Source organism: Musca autumnalis, unplaced genomic scaffold (assembly GCF_047663935.1).
Source record: "Musca autumnalis isolate F117 unplaced genomic scaffold, ASM4766393v1 scaffold_5, whole genome shotgun sequence".
Classification (NCBI taxonomy): domain Eukaryota; kingdom Metazoa; phylum Arthropoda; class Insecta; order Diptera; family Muscidae; genus Musca; species Musca autumnalis.
This window is the reverse complement of record NW_027412088.1, coordinates 74,805,341-74,825,943: the sequence shown is the minus strand read 5'-3', so window position 1 is coordinate 74,825,943 and position 20,603 is coordinate 74,805,341. Positions and strand designations below refer to the sequence as shown.

The window sequence follows — 20,603 nt, the reverse complement described above, 5'->3', positions numbered from 1 at the left end:
TAGTCCAACAGTACTCCATTGGGAAATTTTCTTCTTGTGAGTTACCGGAAAAATGTTCACAAAATAAATATTATTTAGTTTGTATTAACAAATGTTTGGAAATGTTAACACGATTATCTCTTTTTGGAAATTTATTCCGCTGCCTGTAGAGATGTACAAACTGATTTATGTACATGTAGGGATCTCTAACAACTGCTAATAAAATGTAGTGAACGGAGTGCCTTTTTCACGACTCCGTTTGCACTGCATCCGGATGCTGTTAAATTGTGAGGAATTAGAGTGCCTTTTTCACGACTCCGTTGAACTGCCTCCGGATGTTGTTTAAATGTGACAAATGGATGTGATTCTTTGGATTGCATCCAAATGCGGTTAAAATGTGAGGAATGGAGTGACTTTTTCACGACTCCGTCTGAACTGCATAAAAACATGCCGTGAAAGAACTAGTCTACATTGCACTACTTCCAATTTATTTTGCTGGGTAAGGTTTACAACAATTATCTAAATGCTGGTTTACTCTATAATAGTTTTGAAATCTGGAAAGCAATTAGCATAAACAATATTCGTAGTTTTTTTATTAATATACTTCCAAACATTCTGGCATCTCAAGGGGGTTGCTCGCATCTCGAAAGGCCGCGGCACATACGGTCCGTTGAGCGTCGCGTTACAACAACCACATGAAAACTTCGAGAACAAACTTGGGATCACTTGCACTTTTTTCATGTGGTTGTTGTTTTAACGTGTGACGCGACGCGCAACGGACCGTATGTGCCAGGGCCAGAAGGGTCCCTCTAATAATTCGTTGTTCCTTTTTGCTTCTTTGACAATAGGTGTGTTCGTTTACTCAACAATTTGTACAAGTTCAGTAACTTCTTGTAATCGGCTAAGGTCTTTTGCATTGTACTATAGAGTAAGCGAACAACATCTAAATAAAAAAACATCCAGTAATAATTTGTACAAATTTTGAGTAAACGAACTCACATATTGTTCAATGTTTATAGTTTCTGTCATCGTCCAAAAAGCAATATTATGCCAAGTTTACACTTGCGCTCCAAAATCCACTGGATTTCACGAAATCCTGAAATACACCCCGGTGTTTAAGGGCTGTTTACACCATCTATCAATGTCATATGAGCTGTCATTTCTTTCACCCATTCGACATTCTCTATGTTTGTCAAAATTGACGTCATCCATACAACTTTCAATTTGTGCGTTCATACCTACAAGTGTTATTTTCGTATGACATAACCTATAAATATAAAAACAGCTGTTTTTGTCATTGTTTACATTTATTGTTGAGTTACAAATTTGCGCAAATTTTTAATTTTGGTTGAAGGAAAATGAATATCTAGCATGTTTGATGTGGTAGAATAGGTTTTTGGGGTTATAGAGGCATTCATGTTTTGCCACAAAGCAATAATTTCCAACACTGCTCCTTTCGACCAATCGATCTAAAAATAACATTATAAACACCCTTTATTTACTTTTCTAAATACTTAAATATACATAACTTTCCATTTTCTTTTTTAAAAGATTTTGTTTTCCAATTTTTTTTTTTTTTTTGAGAATGCCAGAAAACAGCTGGTAAATTTATGTTTACATACGAGAATGCCGTATCAAATAGAGCGCTCCCTAAATGAAAAATTTACATATGAGTTGCCAAATCATTTTGATAGATGAAAATTTTCATAGTGGTCACACTATGTGTACAACATTCGCAGGTAGAAAATTTAACATCTCATACGACATTGATAGATGGTGTAAACAACCCTTTACGCTTATTTTTTGTTGATTTCAAACATATCACAATGATAAAGGTAGATGCATATGCGCAGCTGATCGAACATGAATTTTCAAAACAATTTATTGTAAATTGATTTAATCGTCAAAAATATACGACAGTATAGAACTTTACAACTTTATTTGGAAAATTATCGTAAAATTATCTATATATAGTATTAATTGTGTATAGTACTAACAAATGAAAAAATAAAAAATTATTTTATCGTTGAGACATCATAATAATAAATTTTGATAGATAAAAATTTTGTCCAGAACCTGCAAAATATTAATACTAGCAGTAGTTTTTCCATTTAGTGCTAAAAATGCGTTCCCGTACTCCGAAATCTAGCAAGACTTGCACTTCTCTTTAAACAAAAATAGCGCCGAATAACACCCTCTTCTCCTGTTTTCTGCCATAAAATGTTGGCCTAGTAGAAACTAGCAGCATATGTTCATTGGTATCTAATATTATAGCTGATACGTTGATTTTGACATTTCTGCTGGAGTTTTTGCAATTTCCGTCATTTTTCCGTTCCCGTGTTTTTTTACGAAATTTGTATGGGGAAAATTTTTTTGACAATTCGGTCTATTTTCTAAGATTACCATTAAAAAAGTACGGTAACACAATCAAAAATAGCATTGTAACAATGTAATTTAATATTTTTTCACATTGTTTACAAATTTTGATATTAACATGTTTTGTTCCACCAATTCGCACATCTACCTTTTTTGTTGTGATACGTGAAAAGTGTTGCAACTTTGCAACTTTCATGTGTACTGTGATTTCGATGTTGATTTCGCTGAAATCACGAAATGAGATGATTTCATTTTTGTATGCGAAATCATGATAAATTTTGCTTGATTCCGTGCGAAATCACGAAACGCCTTCGAAATCACGAAATGACGCCGAATGTAAACCAAGCATTAGCCATTTTATTCTGTTTATTGACAACCTTTTAAACTAATTTATTCCATTTTCTTATTGCACCAAAATAAGCAATTGTTACAAAGCGTATACGTTAGAACAATAAACAGCTGTTTTACATGCCGTATTGTATGTTGCCACATATTAAAACATTCGTTTATTTTGTTTTAATTACAAAGCATTTTACAATGAATTGCTGTTATTTCACATTTTTAAAATAATAATAAAAAAAACAAGTTTTTAAGAAATAAACCTTAAATAAAGTTATGCAAAGCATTATAAGATTCAATTACAATGGGGCAACACACAATATAACGTATTTTAAAATATGGCAGTATTTCATTTCCATTTACGAAAATTCGAAATAAACCTCGCATTTTTTTTTTTTTTTTTGCTTTTGCTTCTTCCATTAGAATAAGGCGAGTTAGCGAAAGCGAAACATTTTTCACTAGTGAAATTTTTCATTGGCGAATATTGAGAATAATGCTGAAAATCTATTATGTTTGTTGTCAAAAGTTGTTAACAGAACTCTGAATGGCCGACCTTCTATAGGGTTATCATGAATAAAAATTCCGTCCGGAATTTTTCCCTTTCCCAAATTTCATAATTTTTTTATTTCCATATTTAAATTTTTAAAATATTAGTTGTAAAATAATTTCACTTTTTAAAATTATTTTCCGTGCGGAAAATTCCGAGGGAAACATTCATGATAACCCTGATTATTATTTTATTACACTTTTCTTCTTTAAAATTTTCCTATTCTCTATATTTTAACTCCTCGAATTGATTGATATATTGATGAACTCGCTATCAAATTACTGGCGAAAATTTTCTCACAAATTGTGAAATTTTTCCGCTTTCGAACATCGTTTGGAATAAGGTGAAAGACGGAACGCGAAAGAATTCGCTGTGAAATGTTTTCCAGAATAAGGCGAAAGGGGAAAGCGAAAAAATTCACGGGGAATTTTCGTTCAGAATAAGGCCGAATATTCCCTGAAGATTACCGGTTACTATCGAAAAAATCGATAACATTGCTTGAACGTTTTCAATCGAGTTTTGTCATGCCGTTTTTATCGTGTCGAAAACTTATTCACGAGTAAATTATCCATCGAATCACGTAATAAGGCCCCTGTTCGATAGACTTGTTGATCTAGGTGTTCTATCTTGTAACGTCGAACATCTTTTTCTAGATCATGAAGATCCCACCTGACATGCCTGAGTGGGGTCTATTCACCATATGGTGATTGGCATTTGTTAAACCCCTTAGAATTATAAAGGGTAATCATGAATGTCAACTCACCGTGAGTTTTGTCTTTCTGCTGTTTCAATTTAAGGGCCAAACTTATAGCTCTGCGTGTTGTGTGAGCGTTCAAAAATACAAAAACAAAATACATGTACATATTTCAAATTGAAAACAAAAACAAATACAGGGGCTCAATTCTTGTTCTATGAAAATTTGAAATGAAAACTTTTATAAAGGAAATAAATTTCAAATGAAAAAATTTATAAAGAAAATATTTTTCATTTCAAATTTTCATAGAACAAGAATTGAGCCCCAGGTTTTTTGTTTTTTTCGAACGCACACGCAATTAAAAAGGTAAAGCCTTAAGGGAGTAGTTGGGAAAACTCACGGGGTGTTGATATTCATAATTTAGCTGATATGGACTCAATTTGAACTACTTCAGAACATGCCATGAATGTTGTAATCAACATTCCATGACTTCCAATTTATTTTGCTAACAGAATCATGTGCAATTGGACTTTGCTTTTACACAAAATAACTTTCTGACAAAATTTTCAATTCAATTTCAGGTTCGCTTTGATATCCAATCTAATGGTTGTATATTTAAAACACTATACCAAATTCTTCGATAAACTAAAGGAATGCAATTCCAAATGTAATTGGAAGCTATTGGTGGGAACATTAATATTACGACACTTTGGCCAATTAAAATCAAATGGAGTTACGTTATGGACAATAATCCCCAACTCCGATTTGTATTTACTTGATGATCGTATCTGGTCGAAACCGGGTCATTTGAAGCGTGGTTATTTGCACAGCTTTACCGGCGAAGGTGGTGTTATTGTCGTAAATTTGCCCTATCTGAGTGCTTGTAATCATTCCTGTGTCCAATCATTTCAAACGAAAGTTTCTGGTCGTTGTGTAAGCATATTTGCATTGCGTGATTTTAAGCCAGGTGATGAAATTACCTGTACTTATGTTTTGGATTATCGTAAGGCAAAGAGGGAAGCATTTCGCGAACATTTAAAATCTACGTATAATTTTGTTTGTAAGTGTGAAATTTGTTTGCAGCCAAATGAAGATGCTGATTTTGTGAGTATATACATAGTTGTTTAATTTTATAAATGTTATAGTATTGAGATAATTTTTTTCTTTTGCTTCCTTCAAGAATCAATATCATCGTTATCGTTGTGATAATAGTGACTGTGGTGAAATATTTACTCCTATTATTCCCCAAAGACGTTCGTTAAACTGGTGGGAGGAAACCGATGAAGGCCCTTTAAGAGATATAACTATATGCTGCACAAAATGTGATTTCGGGCAGCGTCTCGATTGGTATCATGAAATCAACCGTTTAATGTCTACAGTATTCCAAAGCGCGTCCAGACGTCGTCTATATCAAATATTTAAATCGCTGGAAAATGTTTTGTTGGGTCTAAATAATTTCCGTACTTTTTGGGCATTAACGTTTTGTTCGGAATGGTTTAAATTACAATATGGTAAGTTGCAGTTGTTGTTGTCTTTCTTACATCATCATTTCAAATTATATATTTTTTAATTCTAAATTCCATTTAGATAATGGTATACCATTAAACGATCAAGACTACGCAGAACTCATTGATATGACAAAATATATCTTGGAATTTACCAAAAATCAATCTTTCATCAATTCTAATGAATATGTTGCTAGAATGACATTTTTATGGGATATGGTTGCAATGGGAAAATACAAATGTTCAACAAGTGAAAAAGAAGAAATGTTGTTCGCTCTAACCATATTATCGGATGATACTGAGGAAATATTTCTTAATTATTATAATGATTATGTCAAGGATGTATAAACAACGGTATTATTGTTGTGATATTGTTGCATTTAATGCTGTTTAAATATTAAAAAAGAAGAAATCTTTCCTTTATTTTTTTAAATGAAATATGACAAATATTATCATATATGTAATTAAGTAGTTTGAAATTACTCCTTAAAGTTGTATCATCTACTTTTTTACTTCATAAATAAATAAATAACTGTAATATAACTATGAGACCGAAATATGAAGGGGTCGATCATCGATAACAATTATCGTTGAGTGGCGTTGCCAGTTGTCAAAATTGATTCACGTATGGCAACTCTCAACTGAAGTTGCGAATCTCAGTTGACGAAGCGGCTGTTTTTCAGCAACCACCAATTTTCAGTTGCAGTGAACATTTTCGAAGAAACAAGAAGTAAAATAGAAGGAAAAATAAACATTTTGTTAACAATTATTGATTCTTTGCATCATTAATTAATTTTGTGTATCAATATGGTGAAAATAACGACAAAGCAGCAGTTCGAAATATTAATTGATAAACTGAGTGAAAATCCAAACTTAGCCTGAGGAGTTCGGGAGTTTTGGTGAAACCAAAGCCACAGCCGATAAAGCGTGGAGGTCCATTTCGGACAGTTTAAACAGCCATGAACCTCCAACACGAACACCTGAAGAGTGGCAGAGTCTGGATTCACTTTAAAGCAAAGTTGAAAAAGAAAATGCCTCAAAATAAAATAAACTTCAACGACACTGGTGGTGGTCCATCACAATAAGTGAATTTATCGCCTTTGGAGCGGACAGCAGCAAATCTTTTGCAAATGAATTTGGTGACAAATACAGTAGGTTCAGTTTAAGTACAAATGACGAATATCCTCCATCTATATAGCCAACTACATCAGGGAATTTCGTTTTTGAATAAAAATGGATTTTATTTTGCCGTTTTTCCTCCTCTGTCAACTTCGAAACGATCCAATTTTGGCACAATTTGTCCTCTATCAAGTGGACAACTTCCTTCAATACTCTCGACAATGTAGATTGAGCCATGCAATTGTTGAAATCATTGCCATGGGACTTTTAGAAACTTCCGTCCTCAAAGAATCGCAACGCTGCGCACACTTTTAAAAGTGGGGGTATTCCTGTTGATCTGTAACTTTCTTTGAAGTCATCCTTTAACGTTTCCACAACGTAAACTACGGCATCCTTTGGCAATCGAAAATACGCCTTAAACGTGAAATAATTTACTGATTATACAGGTCTTTCCACATGATCATTTTTTGGGACAGCAAATAAAACTTGACGATCCGAAGATTCAATGTTCAGGTTATATTCCAATCTTGGGTTGTTTTCAAAATTTGCTCGAAAACTCAGCCAAAATATTAAAATATTGTCCAGAATACACAAAAGAGTTATCCAAAGCGAAAATTATTTTAAATAGTTTTTTTTTTTTGCGAATAGAGGTCACAAGTTTGAAAAAACACTGATCGATAACATGTTTATCGACCACCCAGTTGAGTTGACATTAATGCCACAACATTTCATCTCAGTCGCGCGGACAACTGACAACTCAAGTTAAGTGGCAATGCAAGATAGACCCAATGAAGTTTGGCTGGTATTACAAACGGGAAATACTTATCGCCTCTTTATGGTATGGTAAAACAAAGAATAAATTTGATCACAGGACAGTATTCAAAGGAGTGGACACCTCTGACTCGTACGCCATCAAAACATCCAGAGGTATTCTCATCTTTCGAAATAATTGGATAATATTACCATATGGTGCACGGCGTCGGATTCTTAGACACCGGATTAAAGCGGAACCACACAACAACCGTGGTCCTGTCAGCAGCTTCCACTTCTGTGTACACATGTTTGTATTTGTATCGCTTTCCTGTGTTCGGAAATATTCAATGTTTTTTTTCATGTTTTTGTTGCAGGTCGGGTGTTATTGTGAGAGTCATCCTAATCACCACACGTTGAGGACCACCAAGCATGCCAGAAGATATGGCTGACTTCCGCATCGTCAGTTGCTTGGCAAATGTGTGAAGTATGTACTATGTTTCTTAATGGCGTAGTAATTAACAACTGCGAAGATACGTGTTTCAAAACTTAAAAATAGGCATTTTTAACGCAGGTAAAAAGCAAACAAATATATTTTTATTTCTGATGCATTTAGTTGCATTTTCGAGGAAAAATGCATGAGTATGCTACTGAAATATTTTAACGAAGTTTAAACAATACAAAGGAAATGACGATACGGAAGTCAGCCTCTCTTCACGATCTAGAAAGAAAATCCAATGTTGCAAGAGTGAACCCCTAGATCAACAAGCCTATCAAACAGATTTAAATAGAATTCACACGGAGATGCAATAAACAACTATCGTGTGAATGCGGTCCTCGGAGAGTACCCCCCTCGGAGCTGAGGAGTGCAGTTGCCACGACAAACCATAGTAGCTTTGGCTCAACTGCGCTCGGGATGGTGCAGCCATTGGTTAACTCCAGTAGATTTGTGGTTACAATCCGTCGAAATATACACATTCCTAGAACTGGAGATAGACCCGGAGGCAGATTAAGCAGAAAAAGAAATACATAAAATTACTCTAGTATGGAACTCGATTTAAGAACCCCTAGTTTCATGCACGACAAAGATGTAAATACGTTTTTGTGCACGAATACAAAGCAACTGACAATACGGACATTATATTTTAGGAATGCAATTCAATAACTTTTATAAAACAATGAAATTAATTACAAAACAGAAAACAAAATCAATACAACATTTCTACGGACTTATTTATTAAGACCCTGAGACTGCGTTGAGGTCTGTGGCACACCATTGTCAAAGTCATCGTAATCATTGATAACATCTTGTGAATGGATACCATTTAAAATTGTCATTGATTGTGAATCAGGAAGCTCTGACGCCAGCGTCAATGAATCAGTGTTGACGTCAAACCTTTGAACAAGATTTTTATTTGGAATACCACGTTTGCGTAATTCTTCCGAGTTAATATTAATTGATTCGTCATCCAAATAATTCTGTTCTTCGGTATTATGCTCTGAAACTGCATTTGTAGGTGATTGCGAAATAAGAAAATGAACAACACCTGATGCTGATTCCTCATCATCGGTTGATGACGATGAGCATTCCTCCTCATCTACTTGTTGAGTCAATAGAACTGGTGCATGTTCAATAATTTCTTCCAAAAGTTCATGCCGTTGGTTTCCATCATCCAGTGTTTCCGAATAGGCTTCAGGCATTTGTGTTGGTTGTAATTCTGGTGGTGGGATGTCATTAGAAATCTCGGAAACTTCTTCAATTAGTGATTCGATTTCTTGATTCTGTTGTTCTTCAAGTTTCTCTTGTCTTTCGCGAGCCCATAGATTCAATGACAACAAATTGTTCTTCTTTTGGATAATCCATTCCCTTCGTCGTTCCTTGCGAATCTCTTCTTCATCAAATTTCCATTTAATATGGTAATAACGATTTACAGCTTTGGCCAAAAGTTGTCGTTGTTCTAGTGGTGTTTTTCCAACAAAGCGATTTCGTCGTTTAAAGTATCTGTTGTAATCTTCAACTGGATTCCATCGAAAGGCATCGACGCGACACTTTATTTTGCGACACAGCTCCTTTTGTTCATCATCTGTTAGTACACGTTTTATATCATCCTCAGTGGGTTCCTGCAAAGGTAGAGAATATCAGAATATTAAAATTTAAATATTTTTAAAGAGTTAAAAAGGCATTTATCAATTTATTTATTTGAAGGCATAAATCGGGTTTATGTGCGACCTCCCGATTTATAAAAAAAAATAGTTCGCGTAACCGCGTAAATCCTCCGCCTATTGGAGTTTATAAGAAACCTCGTAAGTATACATTTCCCGAATGAAAACATGTTGGAATCAGTACAAAACACTAGCTCTGTTCCTTTACGTGCAAGTATCTTCTAGTTTTACCACTTTTTACTCGAAAAGCGTGCCTGGGAGCAGTTTACAACTTTTACTACTTTTGCCGGTTTTACCATTTTCAAAAGTAAAGGAACAGACCAGCTATCTGTGAAAATGTCTTCAAGGTGGTTTGGTTTTCTGATAGCGGTAGATAAAGGGGTGTTTACACCAGCCACCAATGTCATATGATCTTTAATTTTCCATCGTTTTACAGTCGCAAATGTGTGCAATATTGGGGATTTTCCTTACGCCATTTACTTTTTGCGTCTTCACCAGCAAAAATGCAGTGAAATTACGTCTCCACATTGCCTGTGATGGCAGATATGGTATATTATTTCGTGTCATATGACATTGACGGCTAGTGTAAACACTCCTTAAGAGAAAGATGGACATTTTGAAGCGCATATTTATCATATCTTACCATATTCTCCAACACGCGTTTCACAACGCTCCTAGCTGGCTCGCTAAACTGTTCCAAATCGACATCATAGAAGAACGGTGTATCCATTTTCCCAGTTTATTTTTTATATTTTTTATTTCGCGCGTTTGCTCTGTTTGGCTTTGTTTACAAACTTTACTGGTCCAATTTGATTATTCATTGAAAAGAGCGCATGATCTATTTCACTATAAGGCCGATTATTACGGTAGCAGTATCTTCTTCTTTTTCGATAGTGTAATGGTATGCAAGTAAAATTGACTACGTCGTAGGGATATATACATAGATGGTCTGTTCCTTTACTTTTGAAAATGGTAAAACCGGCAAAAGTAGTAAAAGTTGTAAACTGCTTCCATATGAATTATATGGTGTCTACGCCCACCTGATTATTATGTTTGTTGTCACATAATTCTGATTTAAAATGCAAAAAACTCAAATCACAATAATGTAAAATGTACTATGGTTGTTGTTAACAACAGATGGTCTGTTCCAGTACTGCAAGAATCTACTAACTTTTACTATTATTATTATTTTTTTTTGAAAAAAGCAACAAATTGTCATTTATGTTATCAAAAAATAATAGAAAAAATTACAGATTCTTTTTTTTATAATTTTTTTGTTTTGTTGGTTTAGGTACATGCTCTGTTCCAGAACCCGCAAGGATCTGCACATTTTTATTACGATACCAATTTTTCCTCTATGTTATCAAAAAATAGCAAAAATGTGTAAATTATTGCAGTTTTGGAACAGTCCAACAGTGTGCGTGAAGGAGAAAAGCAAATGCCATGGCACAATTTCAAAGTAGGTGCGTCAGTCCAGCTGATCGAATATAAAATGTCAAAATAGGCTGGGAATTCGCCATGAAAAATCGAAACAAATACTCAAACGTAAAAACAAAAACCATATGATTCAGTTATTCTACGTTCTGATTGGTTATGGGTACTTTACACGATATGTTTTTCACATATGGGTTGCCACTTTTTATATACAAAATGTGTATGCAAAGTGACAACACATATGTAAATTAACATATCGTGTAAAGTGCCCATTAAATAAATTTGCCTCGAAGTTCATGTGCCGAGGCGAATTGTTTTATTTTTCGTCTTGCTAAGTCCCGGTCCACACTAGAGTGATTTCATTGAAAAAATGCATGAAATTATGCGTCTCTTGATCGACCTCTATTGTAAAGTAAAATCATAAAATTGCTGTAGTGGGGAATTCGATTTAAGAACACCTAATTTCATGAAATTTTTTAATGAAATTCACGCTAGTATGGCCCGGAACTAAGTCGAAGGTCACACTAGAGTGGTTTCATTGAAACTTTTAGGGATTCTTATGCTAAGTTTACATTTACGAAATCCACTCGATTTCAACTGTCAATTCCATAGCACAAACGTCAAATGAAATCTCATCTGCATGGTACAATAATTCATAGGTAGGCCAGGTATGAGAATCGCCAAAAAAATACAACCCTGTCGCTATGGCTTAAAACGTCAAAATTGTTTTGATGAATGATAACGGATGAGTAAACAAAGAAGAAGAAGAACGAAATGTTGAAATGAAAACAAAACAGAGTTGAATTTTTTGATCAATAATAAATATCAACTCTGCATGTCAACACGGTTTTGACAGATTAAGCCATAACAAAAAAAAAAAAATTGTAATCAGCTGTTAGCTGTGGCCTACCTAAGAATTATTGTACCATGCTCATCTGGATTTCATTTGACGTTTAACCTATGGATTTGACAGTTGATATCGAGTGGATTTCGTAAATGTAAACTAAGCATTAAATCGATATCCCCACTACAGCAACTTCATGATTTTACTCTAGTATGGACATCGACCAAGGAACCCTGGATTTCATGAAATTGTTTCAATGAAACCATCTAGTGTGACCAAGGACTAACAAATTTTGACATTTTACATTATTTCAAATTTTCTGAATTTCAATTAAAATATTCTGAATTTCAAATGAAATATCTGAATTTCAAATATAATATCAGAATTTCAAAAGTAATTTCTTTCTAAATTAAAAATAAAATTTCTGTATTTCAAATAAAATTTCTGAATTACAACTGCTATTTTCTGAATTACAGCTATACCTAATTTAAGTCGTGACGTACAAAAATTATTCACCAAGCTACTACAACAACGCTCTCTGAGCGTCCGTATTACCCAAATACGTTGAATCCGAAATCCCATTTAAAACACAAAAACCGCGACAGAAACTTTATTAAATGTTTTCATTCGTAAAACAAACATTTTTCCTTTGCAATAAATTGTATCTCATATTTTAATGGGGGTTTGTTTACAAAATACAAAACACACACATACAATAATATATCGTACGTTCTGTCAAAGTTGAAAATGTTCAACTTTCAAAAAGTATACGCTCGACGTATTTCGGTAGTTCTCATAAGTCCCAATTTACATTGGGCGAGTTTACTTGCGGCAATTGTCATTTTGTAGGAGAGAGAGGTGAGGCATATGGTAACCCTTTGCCTCTCACTCTCAGCACCCTCTCTCACCTTTAAACTGACAATTGCCGCAAGTAAACTCGCCTAATGTAAATTGGGACTATGAATACATGTGTTCTACTTTTTTCTCCACACATGCCCTGGGTATACGCCCGTATATAGGTATGGGCCTTACAGTTGAAAATGGTGTAGAACGAGGTAGCGAATCGGCTCTTTTTCGATTATCCGGTTTTCGCGCAGTCAATAGTCGACTACGGTTTTAATATATTTCGCGACTAATAATCGATAAATCGATTAATCAAAATCGACTTTACTTATCCCTACAAGAAAAGCGAAAAGCAGTCGCATCAAAACACTTCAAACAATAACAAAGCTAGAATATTTTTCACGGAAAAAATAAAATAAGAAAATGCAAAAAGAAAGAAACCCGAAAAGAAAATATGCATAAAGGTCACTAGTGGTCAATAGTTAATAAAGGAAATGGAAAAAAGTGAAATTAATTATGGAAAATATTGAAAATTAAAGAGAAAAATTCAATGTAATTTAAATATCATATCCTCAAATTCAAAGTAAATGGAGTGTTGTTATTTAGTGTAGTGGTAGTGGTGTAATATAGCGGGGCAGCGCAGCCAGTAATAGCGCAAAACATTCGTCGGCCTATGTAAAAAAAACTATTGTGGACTATTGTGGGGTGAGTGTGAGTTTGCCGAGCAATATCCTAAATAAAAAAAGTTGGCGTGGAAAATTTATTTATAAACTAAAGAAAATACAATACTTTAGCATTGAACTAGTCAATGAAAGAGTAAAAAGATGCCAATAGTGACTTCCATTTGTTTTTAGTATTAAAAAATTAAGTAGATTTTTTATTGCTGTCTTGTTGTTTTCTTTACTTTAGATCTCGTTACGAAACATAATTGAAGGAAATATGGAAAATGCCAAGTCTCACAATGATGAAGAATAAATTAAAGAACGAACATACGCCACAGAAGAATGAATGATTCATTCTTAAGATAATAAAGTTAATTGAATTTATAGTATTTCCTTCCTCAAGAAGTATATAATTTTCGATTTTGGAATTTTGTTTCACATGTGTTTCTGCATCATAGCTATATATATTATAGTGGCCATTAAGGTCAAATGTTAATTTATATGTAAATATGTATGTGTTTACTAGCTACCATACATTAATTATGTTGCAAATTGAGATAGGTCAAAGACCTAAATTTTATTTAAGGGATGAGCAATTATATTTCCTTTACCGACCGTTCTCAGAAAATGATGAAAAATATTTGAAAAACTCTAGTTTAGTTAAAACTCCGATTTTTCTGAAATATTTTCCAAAGTTAGATATTGTTGCCCTGATCACGGAAATGTATAAATTTCTTGGGGGACGGACACGGTTATTCGAGTTATTCGCCTCGAAAGTCCGGGTATAAAACCGGGTTAGACCCGATTGCTACAAAATGAGTACCATGGCCATATCTCTGGATCCAGAAAAGGTATTACAACATATAGCAGCATTTTGGAAAGGTTAAACTGTGAGCTACAATCTGGCTCACATTAAATGAGTCCCCATAATCGGTTCATTTTCGTCTTTATTATTTTATTATTTATAATAAATATATCTATTATATAAAACTCAAATGACGTTCGTACGTGAATTAAAAACTCGACCAATTTACAACCGATTTGTTTCGCGTTTGTCTTAAAATGTTCGTATTTATCCAAGGAAGGATCTGACGTATTTTATTTTTGAGATATAGCGAAGAATCCGCGAAAATTTGCAAAAATATATTTTGAAGAAAGATTGTCAGACAAAATGGTCTCAAAATGTTCGTATTTATCCAAGGAAGGATCTGACGTATTTTATTTTTGAGATATCGCGAAAAATCCGCGAAAATTTGCAAAAATATATTTTAAAGAAGGATTTTCAGAGAATAATGCTGCATCGCCTGATAGTAATATTGGATGTATAAATCATTGAAATTCCACGTTGATTTATTATTTTATTATTTATAATAAATATATAACATATATGTTTTTAAGTTAATTTTTCTGGCTCTGAGCCTTTTTCTAGTTCTAGGAATGTGTTTCCTTCTATGGAATGTAACCAACGATCAACTGGAGTTCGTTGAGTAGGTTTGGCGGGGCAGTTGAAAAGGTTCAGTGTGTGGTGCGGTTCCATGCCGCATGCTGGGCAGATGTCATCGATCCTTGCCCTATAGGAATTCAGACGGCTGCACCATCTTGAGCATATTTGAGCCAAAACTACAACTGACGATTCTCAGCTGCGATAAATGGTAGATTTTCTCCGAGGATCGCATTCACACGATAGTTGTTCTCTCTTGTAACGTTGGACCACTCTTTCTAGATCATGAACATTGTGTTGCTGTACTGGAAACGTCTTTGTATCCTCATGTAGATGGTCCACTGAAGACATGCAGTTCTGAGGGCTGCATTCTGACAGGTTGGAATATTTTTCCATCGCGTTGCACTTATTTTACCCCAAGTGGTGCCGGCTGGGGACTTGATGACATCAGGATATCGCAGGTAGCTGCGCCATGCGCGGGCGACATGCTACCATCGACCATAACATATAACTTAGTTCTCACCTCTGCCGTCCATGTGGTGAACAGATAGTGGCGGATATTTGAGTATTCCTCGCGTGGAAAAATGTGGTAAGATCAGTCAAATAGGAGTTCAGCCTTTCACAATCGTACAATCATTTTTATACGTTGTGGAATGCAGGTGAGGTAGAGATTAAACCGTTCCGGAGATATCATCCCACCTCGGGGAACACCCGGTTTCACTCTACGGGGCTTGGACTTCTTGTTCCTGAATTCCACGTACGACCGGCAACCACACATATAATTGATTTTCCAACGTTTCAAACTTGGCCGGAGGGTAGTCTGTTCAGTATCAAAGACTTTAGATAAGTCACACGCCACCATCACTGTTCTATCACACGACTTGCCTTGGTTGAGTCCTCGACTAATATGTGTGAAGGTGGTTTGCCGCGCTGTTGTCGTGCTGAACTACTTACGGAGCTCATGCTGATGATCGGTAACTGGATAGTTATTTCTGACGCTGGGGAGGATTAAAGCCTCAAGGATCTTTGCAACGGGCGACAAAAGCTTCAGTAACAGTAACAGGACCAGGACCATCCAGCCCATTTTTCAGAGTTCGTGAACGATGTGGGTTGCTAGCGACAGGTTGAAAACTTCTTTGACTCCCGGCTGGCTCACCCAGCAGTTTCAGCATTACCATAGAGATTCCATTAGGGGCCAACGCGTTCGATGATTTAGCGTTCCTGATGGCGTTCGCAACATCATCCATTGTAAATTGTGGTAGTTTATCCTCGGCAGGAAGAGATCTAATGCGACCCTACTGCTCCACCAACTGTCGATAGAAATAACTTGCGCATCTCTTCGGATCAGTCAGCGTAACATGACTGAGGTCCTATCTTCCTTCTTTCCAGGTTTCGAACACTTATTTCGCCTCCAATGTTGCAGCTCTTCAGATGATTTAACCACTTGCTACGCTAATGCTCACCGAACAACCTATTAACTTTCAGTATTCGCTCACTGCCTCTGGGTCGCTGAAGTTGGTACGACGAAGCTCATCACGCTTATTTGCTAATCCCGTCAACTCTGCTGGGAAGTTTGGTCTCACTACGGGTATATAACGAGTGGCTGCAGCAGTGATGATGTCTTCGAACATTATTTCCGCTAACCGATCATCAGAAGGGTTGGGGGGCAGATGTCTGAAGCGGTGAATAGTGACCTCTCTGAAACTATGCCAATTAGCTTCCCCATGATTGATGAAAGTGTAGCGTTCAGAGGTGAAGAAATCGGGCAGTTGGCTGATTGAGACAATTACGGGGAGATGGAGAAGAGAAACGACGGGTTGCCAGATAACGTCATTTGTCAGAGCAGGTGACATGATGGTTATGTCTGGCGAAGTATGACACTCTTTTCTAATTTGACCGTGCAAAGCATATAGCAACATATCAATCTGCTCAGCCTGCACTATACTCCTCTGGTCTTTTCCGAGGACCGAATGCTACAACTCATGATAAGCAATAAAGTCCTTCCACTTCCAATAGCGGGCTAATGTTGGGCCTATAACCAGGAATACAGCATTTTTATCGGCGGTCTGTCGGCAGATCCACACCTGATTGCTACCCCATACATTCCATCTATGGGTCATTAGAGTCAAGCTCAAGCAAGTAGGTCTGCATTGAATTCGTACAATAGGAAAACTAATCCCCCATTTCTGGTGCGATTCTTCCTCAGTACGGTGTAACCATCACAACGATGTTGGTGTTGTTGTTGTTGAGCTTGGCTTCCTACACCGTCGCGACCTTGATATTTTTTCCGACTCATAAAATCCACTATTTCCTAGGAGTCCATTGCAATTCAATTGAAAAAAGTATACATTTTCAGGGTTTGGAGCAACAACGGCTGGTGTTAAGTGCTACAAGTGCGACTGCAGGGGAGTCGAATATACTGATGACGACGAATCATTGGTGGATGTGTTCGCGCAGCATGCAGCAACGAAGACGTAGTCCCTCGCATGGACGAGTTCAGAGAAACCCCTGAGATGCACCCGCTTCCGACATCTATTGCATCTCACCGAAGCTTAAGTGTGGTGGTTTTCCTCCGCCTCGGCACGGACCAAAATAATCTGTATGCGCGATATACTGCTTCCAATACAGTAAAACGATTTTAATACAAACAAGTGTACAATGAGGTGGCAGTGGCTGGCCGGAATACGGGTGTGGTGTCGCTCCGGGTCAGTCCGGTATCGAAGAACATGCCACCGTGGGATTGAGGTCTATTGGTAGCGGATTTATTTATCTGGCTTTAGAATTGGAATTATGCCAGGCCAACTTCCAAATGTACGAAATGTATAGTTCCAAGACCTTTGTCAAGTAGTGAACACTTACTCCAAACTTCTTTATCATTACCCTGGATATGCCGTTTAGGCCAAGGACTTTAAATGGTTTGGGCTTGTATATTATTTGATCAATTTCACTGCAAAATCAAGCTTAAATGACTTCTGCGGAATACAGCTCGCCTGGACCTGTTCTCAAGGGATATAATTGGCGGCAGAACGGTGTTGCACACTTTTTGATATCAAAAGGAGGATGTTGATTAAAACCTGCTTGGCTTCGAATTCGCATATTGATTCAATACATTTTTTGTAATTTGCCATCGGAGGTTTTTGCTGCTGTTGTACAGTATTTTCCTTGCTTAACAGTTCTTGTCATCTCATGAAGGTTATCCCACTGGTTGATGTTGCAACAGAGGCCATCTCTAGTGTTTTTTTTAAGTATTTTATACGGTATTCAGACTTTAGGAGAATACAATAACGATGTTGTTATTGAAGTAACCCTAACCCTACTTTTCGTGCAGAATGAGCTAAGGTTACCGATGATTTTCCTCCCATTAAGAATACAATAAAATTGTGAAAATTTTACATTTAAATTGTGAAGAAAGCATTCAATACATCAACAAAACATCAATACTTTTCCTTGTTGCAAAATTCCTTCAATATTATCCTTCGAAATGGTTTATTATTGAATTCAAGATTGGGTCTCTTTTGGGGATTTCTCATTGTCTACTTATCGTTCTCATTCTTTTTGCAAATTTTGCATTGCTACGATGAAGCACAACGCAAATGAATCGTTTATTTTATTTTTTCTTTCCTCTGCTTCATATTCCATCTCGTATTTTGTGTTCACCACCGCCATCATTGATGTCTTGTCTTTTGTTGTTTGTATGAATTGAGGATGGGGATTGCTAGCAGCTGTTAGACCCACTTTTGTTGTTATTGTTGTTAAGGTCATGTCATGCATGTGTTTTGTTGTTATTTTTCTTCTTTGTTACTGTTCCTGTTGTCATTGTTGTTATTTCTTTATTTAAACTACCCACAAGTTTGCACCAAGAAGAGCCGCAGCAACAACAATAAACATGACAATGGAATCTTTTACACTTGTCTAAACGAATGATTCCATGCTCATATGCAAGAATGTTGGCAAGAAATTAACAGTAATGTAAATAGCAGGAGGAAAAAACGAGGACTGGATGTACACGTTGAGAAGAATGTTGAAAAGTGCAACTTGACCTTGGCCGACTTTTCTAGATATAGGGGAAGGGTGCCTTCAGAAAGTGGAAAACGAATACCGAGGAACGGATCAAGAAATGTCTTTTTGGGTACTACTTCTGCAAGAAGTACATTGGAAAAAGTTGGGGATTCAGATCACAAATCATACACTGGCTGTATATAACCGTGGTTCTGTCCATCTTAACCTATGGTGGACTTGTCTATTGTCAAGCAATTAAGAATAAGACACTACTGTCCAAATTATCAAGTGTGCAAAGTGCTGTGTAAATTCCGATTATCGGAGCAATCTAAATCACTCCTCCAATCGTTTTGAACGTGATCCTGTATTTCCAACCTCTGGATATCCTGGCCCAGTTAAAGGCTGCGAGGACTGCTTTTAGGCCCAGAGAGTCAGGATCGTGGCGGGTTTCACTTTTCGAACATGCGAAGATCTTAAACGTAATTGATAGTCAGCTTGAATCAATCGACAGGAATCGCATAAGTGATTATATGCCCACATCCTGCAGGAGTCTTTTTGGCTAGTGATTACATTACCCTGAATGGTCTCGCAATATACACATATGAATCCAAGGCAGAAGAATATAAGAAGAAGCTCAATGATAGCTGTAGCGTATTTCAAGCAGAGATTCTTGCTATTAAGAAAGCAGTAGAATTGGCTGAAGGTCTTGATACTAGTCTTACAGGAACGATGACTATATATGTATGCGGCCCTTAAGGCACTCAAGTCATGTACCATCAAGCCATCGAGGTATCTTTGATTGCTGAAAGGCTCTGCATGATATACGTAATATCGCCAAACTTTTCTCGGTTCCAGGACGAAGTACTATAATGGGATTAGCAAATGAACTAGTTCGAGGTCGCTCTAAGTCTACTTATGTACCAATTGAAGAATGTGCTACTACATTCTAAAATTTTGTGTGAGATGGCACAACACAGTTGGCAATATGATTGGTTTAGAATCTGATGGGATGACAGCAACTGATATCAGGTATTTTGAAGTTTTTATCCACATTTTGGGACATCCTCTACGAACGATACCAGGCAATGGCTCTAACCGGCTTTAACATGACAAAGCCCAAGACTTATCTTGGTTTAAACGTAGCAAATAAAGCACGAACAGACAAAACACGGAAGTTGGACATCGGTAAGCTGAAATCACAACAGATAGCCACAGTATATTCTACTTAACTGGGCTAAATGCTTAATTAAACCACTCCTCATCCCGATAACATATCTGCACAGTAGCAAAGTATTGCCCACTTAATGCACAAAAAGTCGCAAAACCCATATTTGGATACTAGAGACCTTCACCAAGGAATCCATGGTATGACCAGGATTGTCGTGCTGGTACCGAAGAGAAAAATGCAACACATAGGGCTACTTTACAATTAGTAGTAACGGGCACAAAAGGCACAAGAGAGGTATCGGGGGAAAAGGAGAGAGGAGAAACCTCTTTTCCGCAAGAAAAAGAGAGAAATAAAAAAGCGGGAGTGTGAACCAGAGCCAGAATGAAGTCCGAAAATGCTATTTTCGAAAGGGTTAAACATCAAACTGATGGCTTCGGTACAAAAATATACTCCTGTAGAGACCATCAAGGTAATTTGGAGACTGATATATTGTGCTAAGGAGAATCAGCATTGTTCCAAACTATTGGTTGTTGGTGTTGTTGTAACAGTGTTTTTATTATGTTTATATGTTCGTTCCTCTGTTCAATCTGGCTCTGGGTCTATCTCCAGTTCCAGAAAAATGGCTGGTTCGATGGGATGTAGCCACAGATCCACTGGAGTTAGATGGGTAGGTTTGGCGGGGCAGTTAAAAAGGTGTTGTGTGTCGTGTGTGTCGTGCGGGCCCATGCCGCATACTGGGC

General features: G+C 36.5%; 3 protein-coding genes across 8 annotated transcripts in view; 2 read left to right on the top strand and 1 right to left on the bottom strand.

The window, feature by feature from the left end:
• Positions 1-5,997, top strand: part of LOC141405694 (SET and MYND domain-containing protein 4-like) — a 32,965-nt gene extending 26,968 nt beyond the window's left edge. For all 6 annotated transcript variants that reach the window (XM_073990314.1, XM_073990313.1, XM_073990318.1 and 3 more), the window contains 3 exons: positions 4,517-5,039; positions 5,116-5,446; positions 5,523-5,997. In XM_073990314.1, the coding sequence (XP_073846415.1) occupies positions 4,517-5,039; positions 5,116-5,446; positions 5,523-5,788 (1,120 nt within the window). In that variant the 3' untranslated portion in view covers positions 5,789-5,997. The remainder of the gene's footprint in view (positions 1-4,516; positions 5,040-5,115; positions 5,447-5,522) is intronic.
• A 2,527-nt stretch (positions 5,998-8,524) lies between these two features.
• cav (caravaggio) lies at positions 8,525-10,325 on the bottom strand. Its single transcript, XM_073990320.1, has 2 exons — positions 10,116-10,325; positions 8,525-9,430 (listed from the first exon to the last, which is right to left on the bottom strand). The coding sequence occupies exons 1-2, from the start codon at positions 10,200-10,202 to the stop codon at positions 8,540-8,542; spliced, it is 978 nt and encodes a 325-aa protein (XP_073846421.1). The 5' UTR covers positions 10,203-10,325; the 3' UTR covers positions 8,525-8,539.
• A 2,606-nt stretch (positions 10,326-12,931) lies between these two features.
• The window catches only part of RalGPS (Ral GEF with PH domain and SH3 binding motif), a 66,321-nt gene continuing 58,649 nt past the window's right edge, over positions 12,932-20,603 (top strand). The window contains exon 1 of the mRNA XM_073990312.1: positions 12,932-13,298. The gene's annotated coding sequence lies outside the window, so the exon portion shown is untranslated. The remainder of the gene's footprint in view (positions 13,299-20,603) is intronic.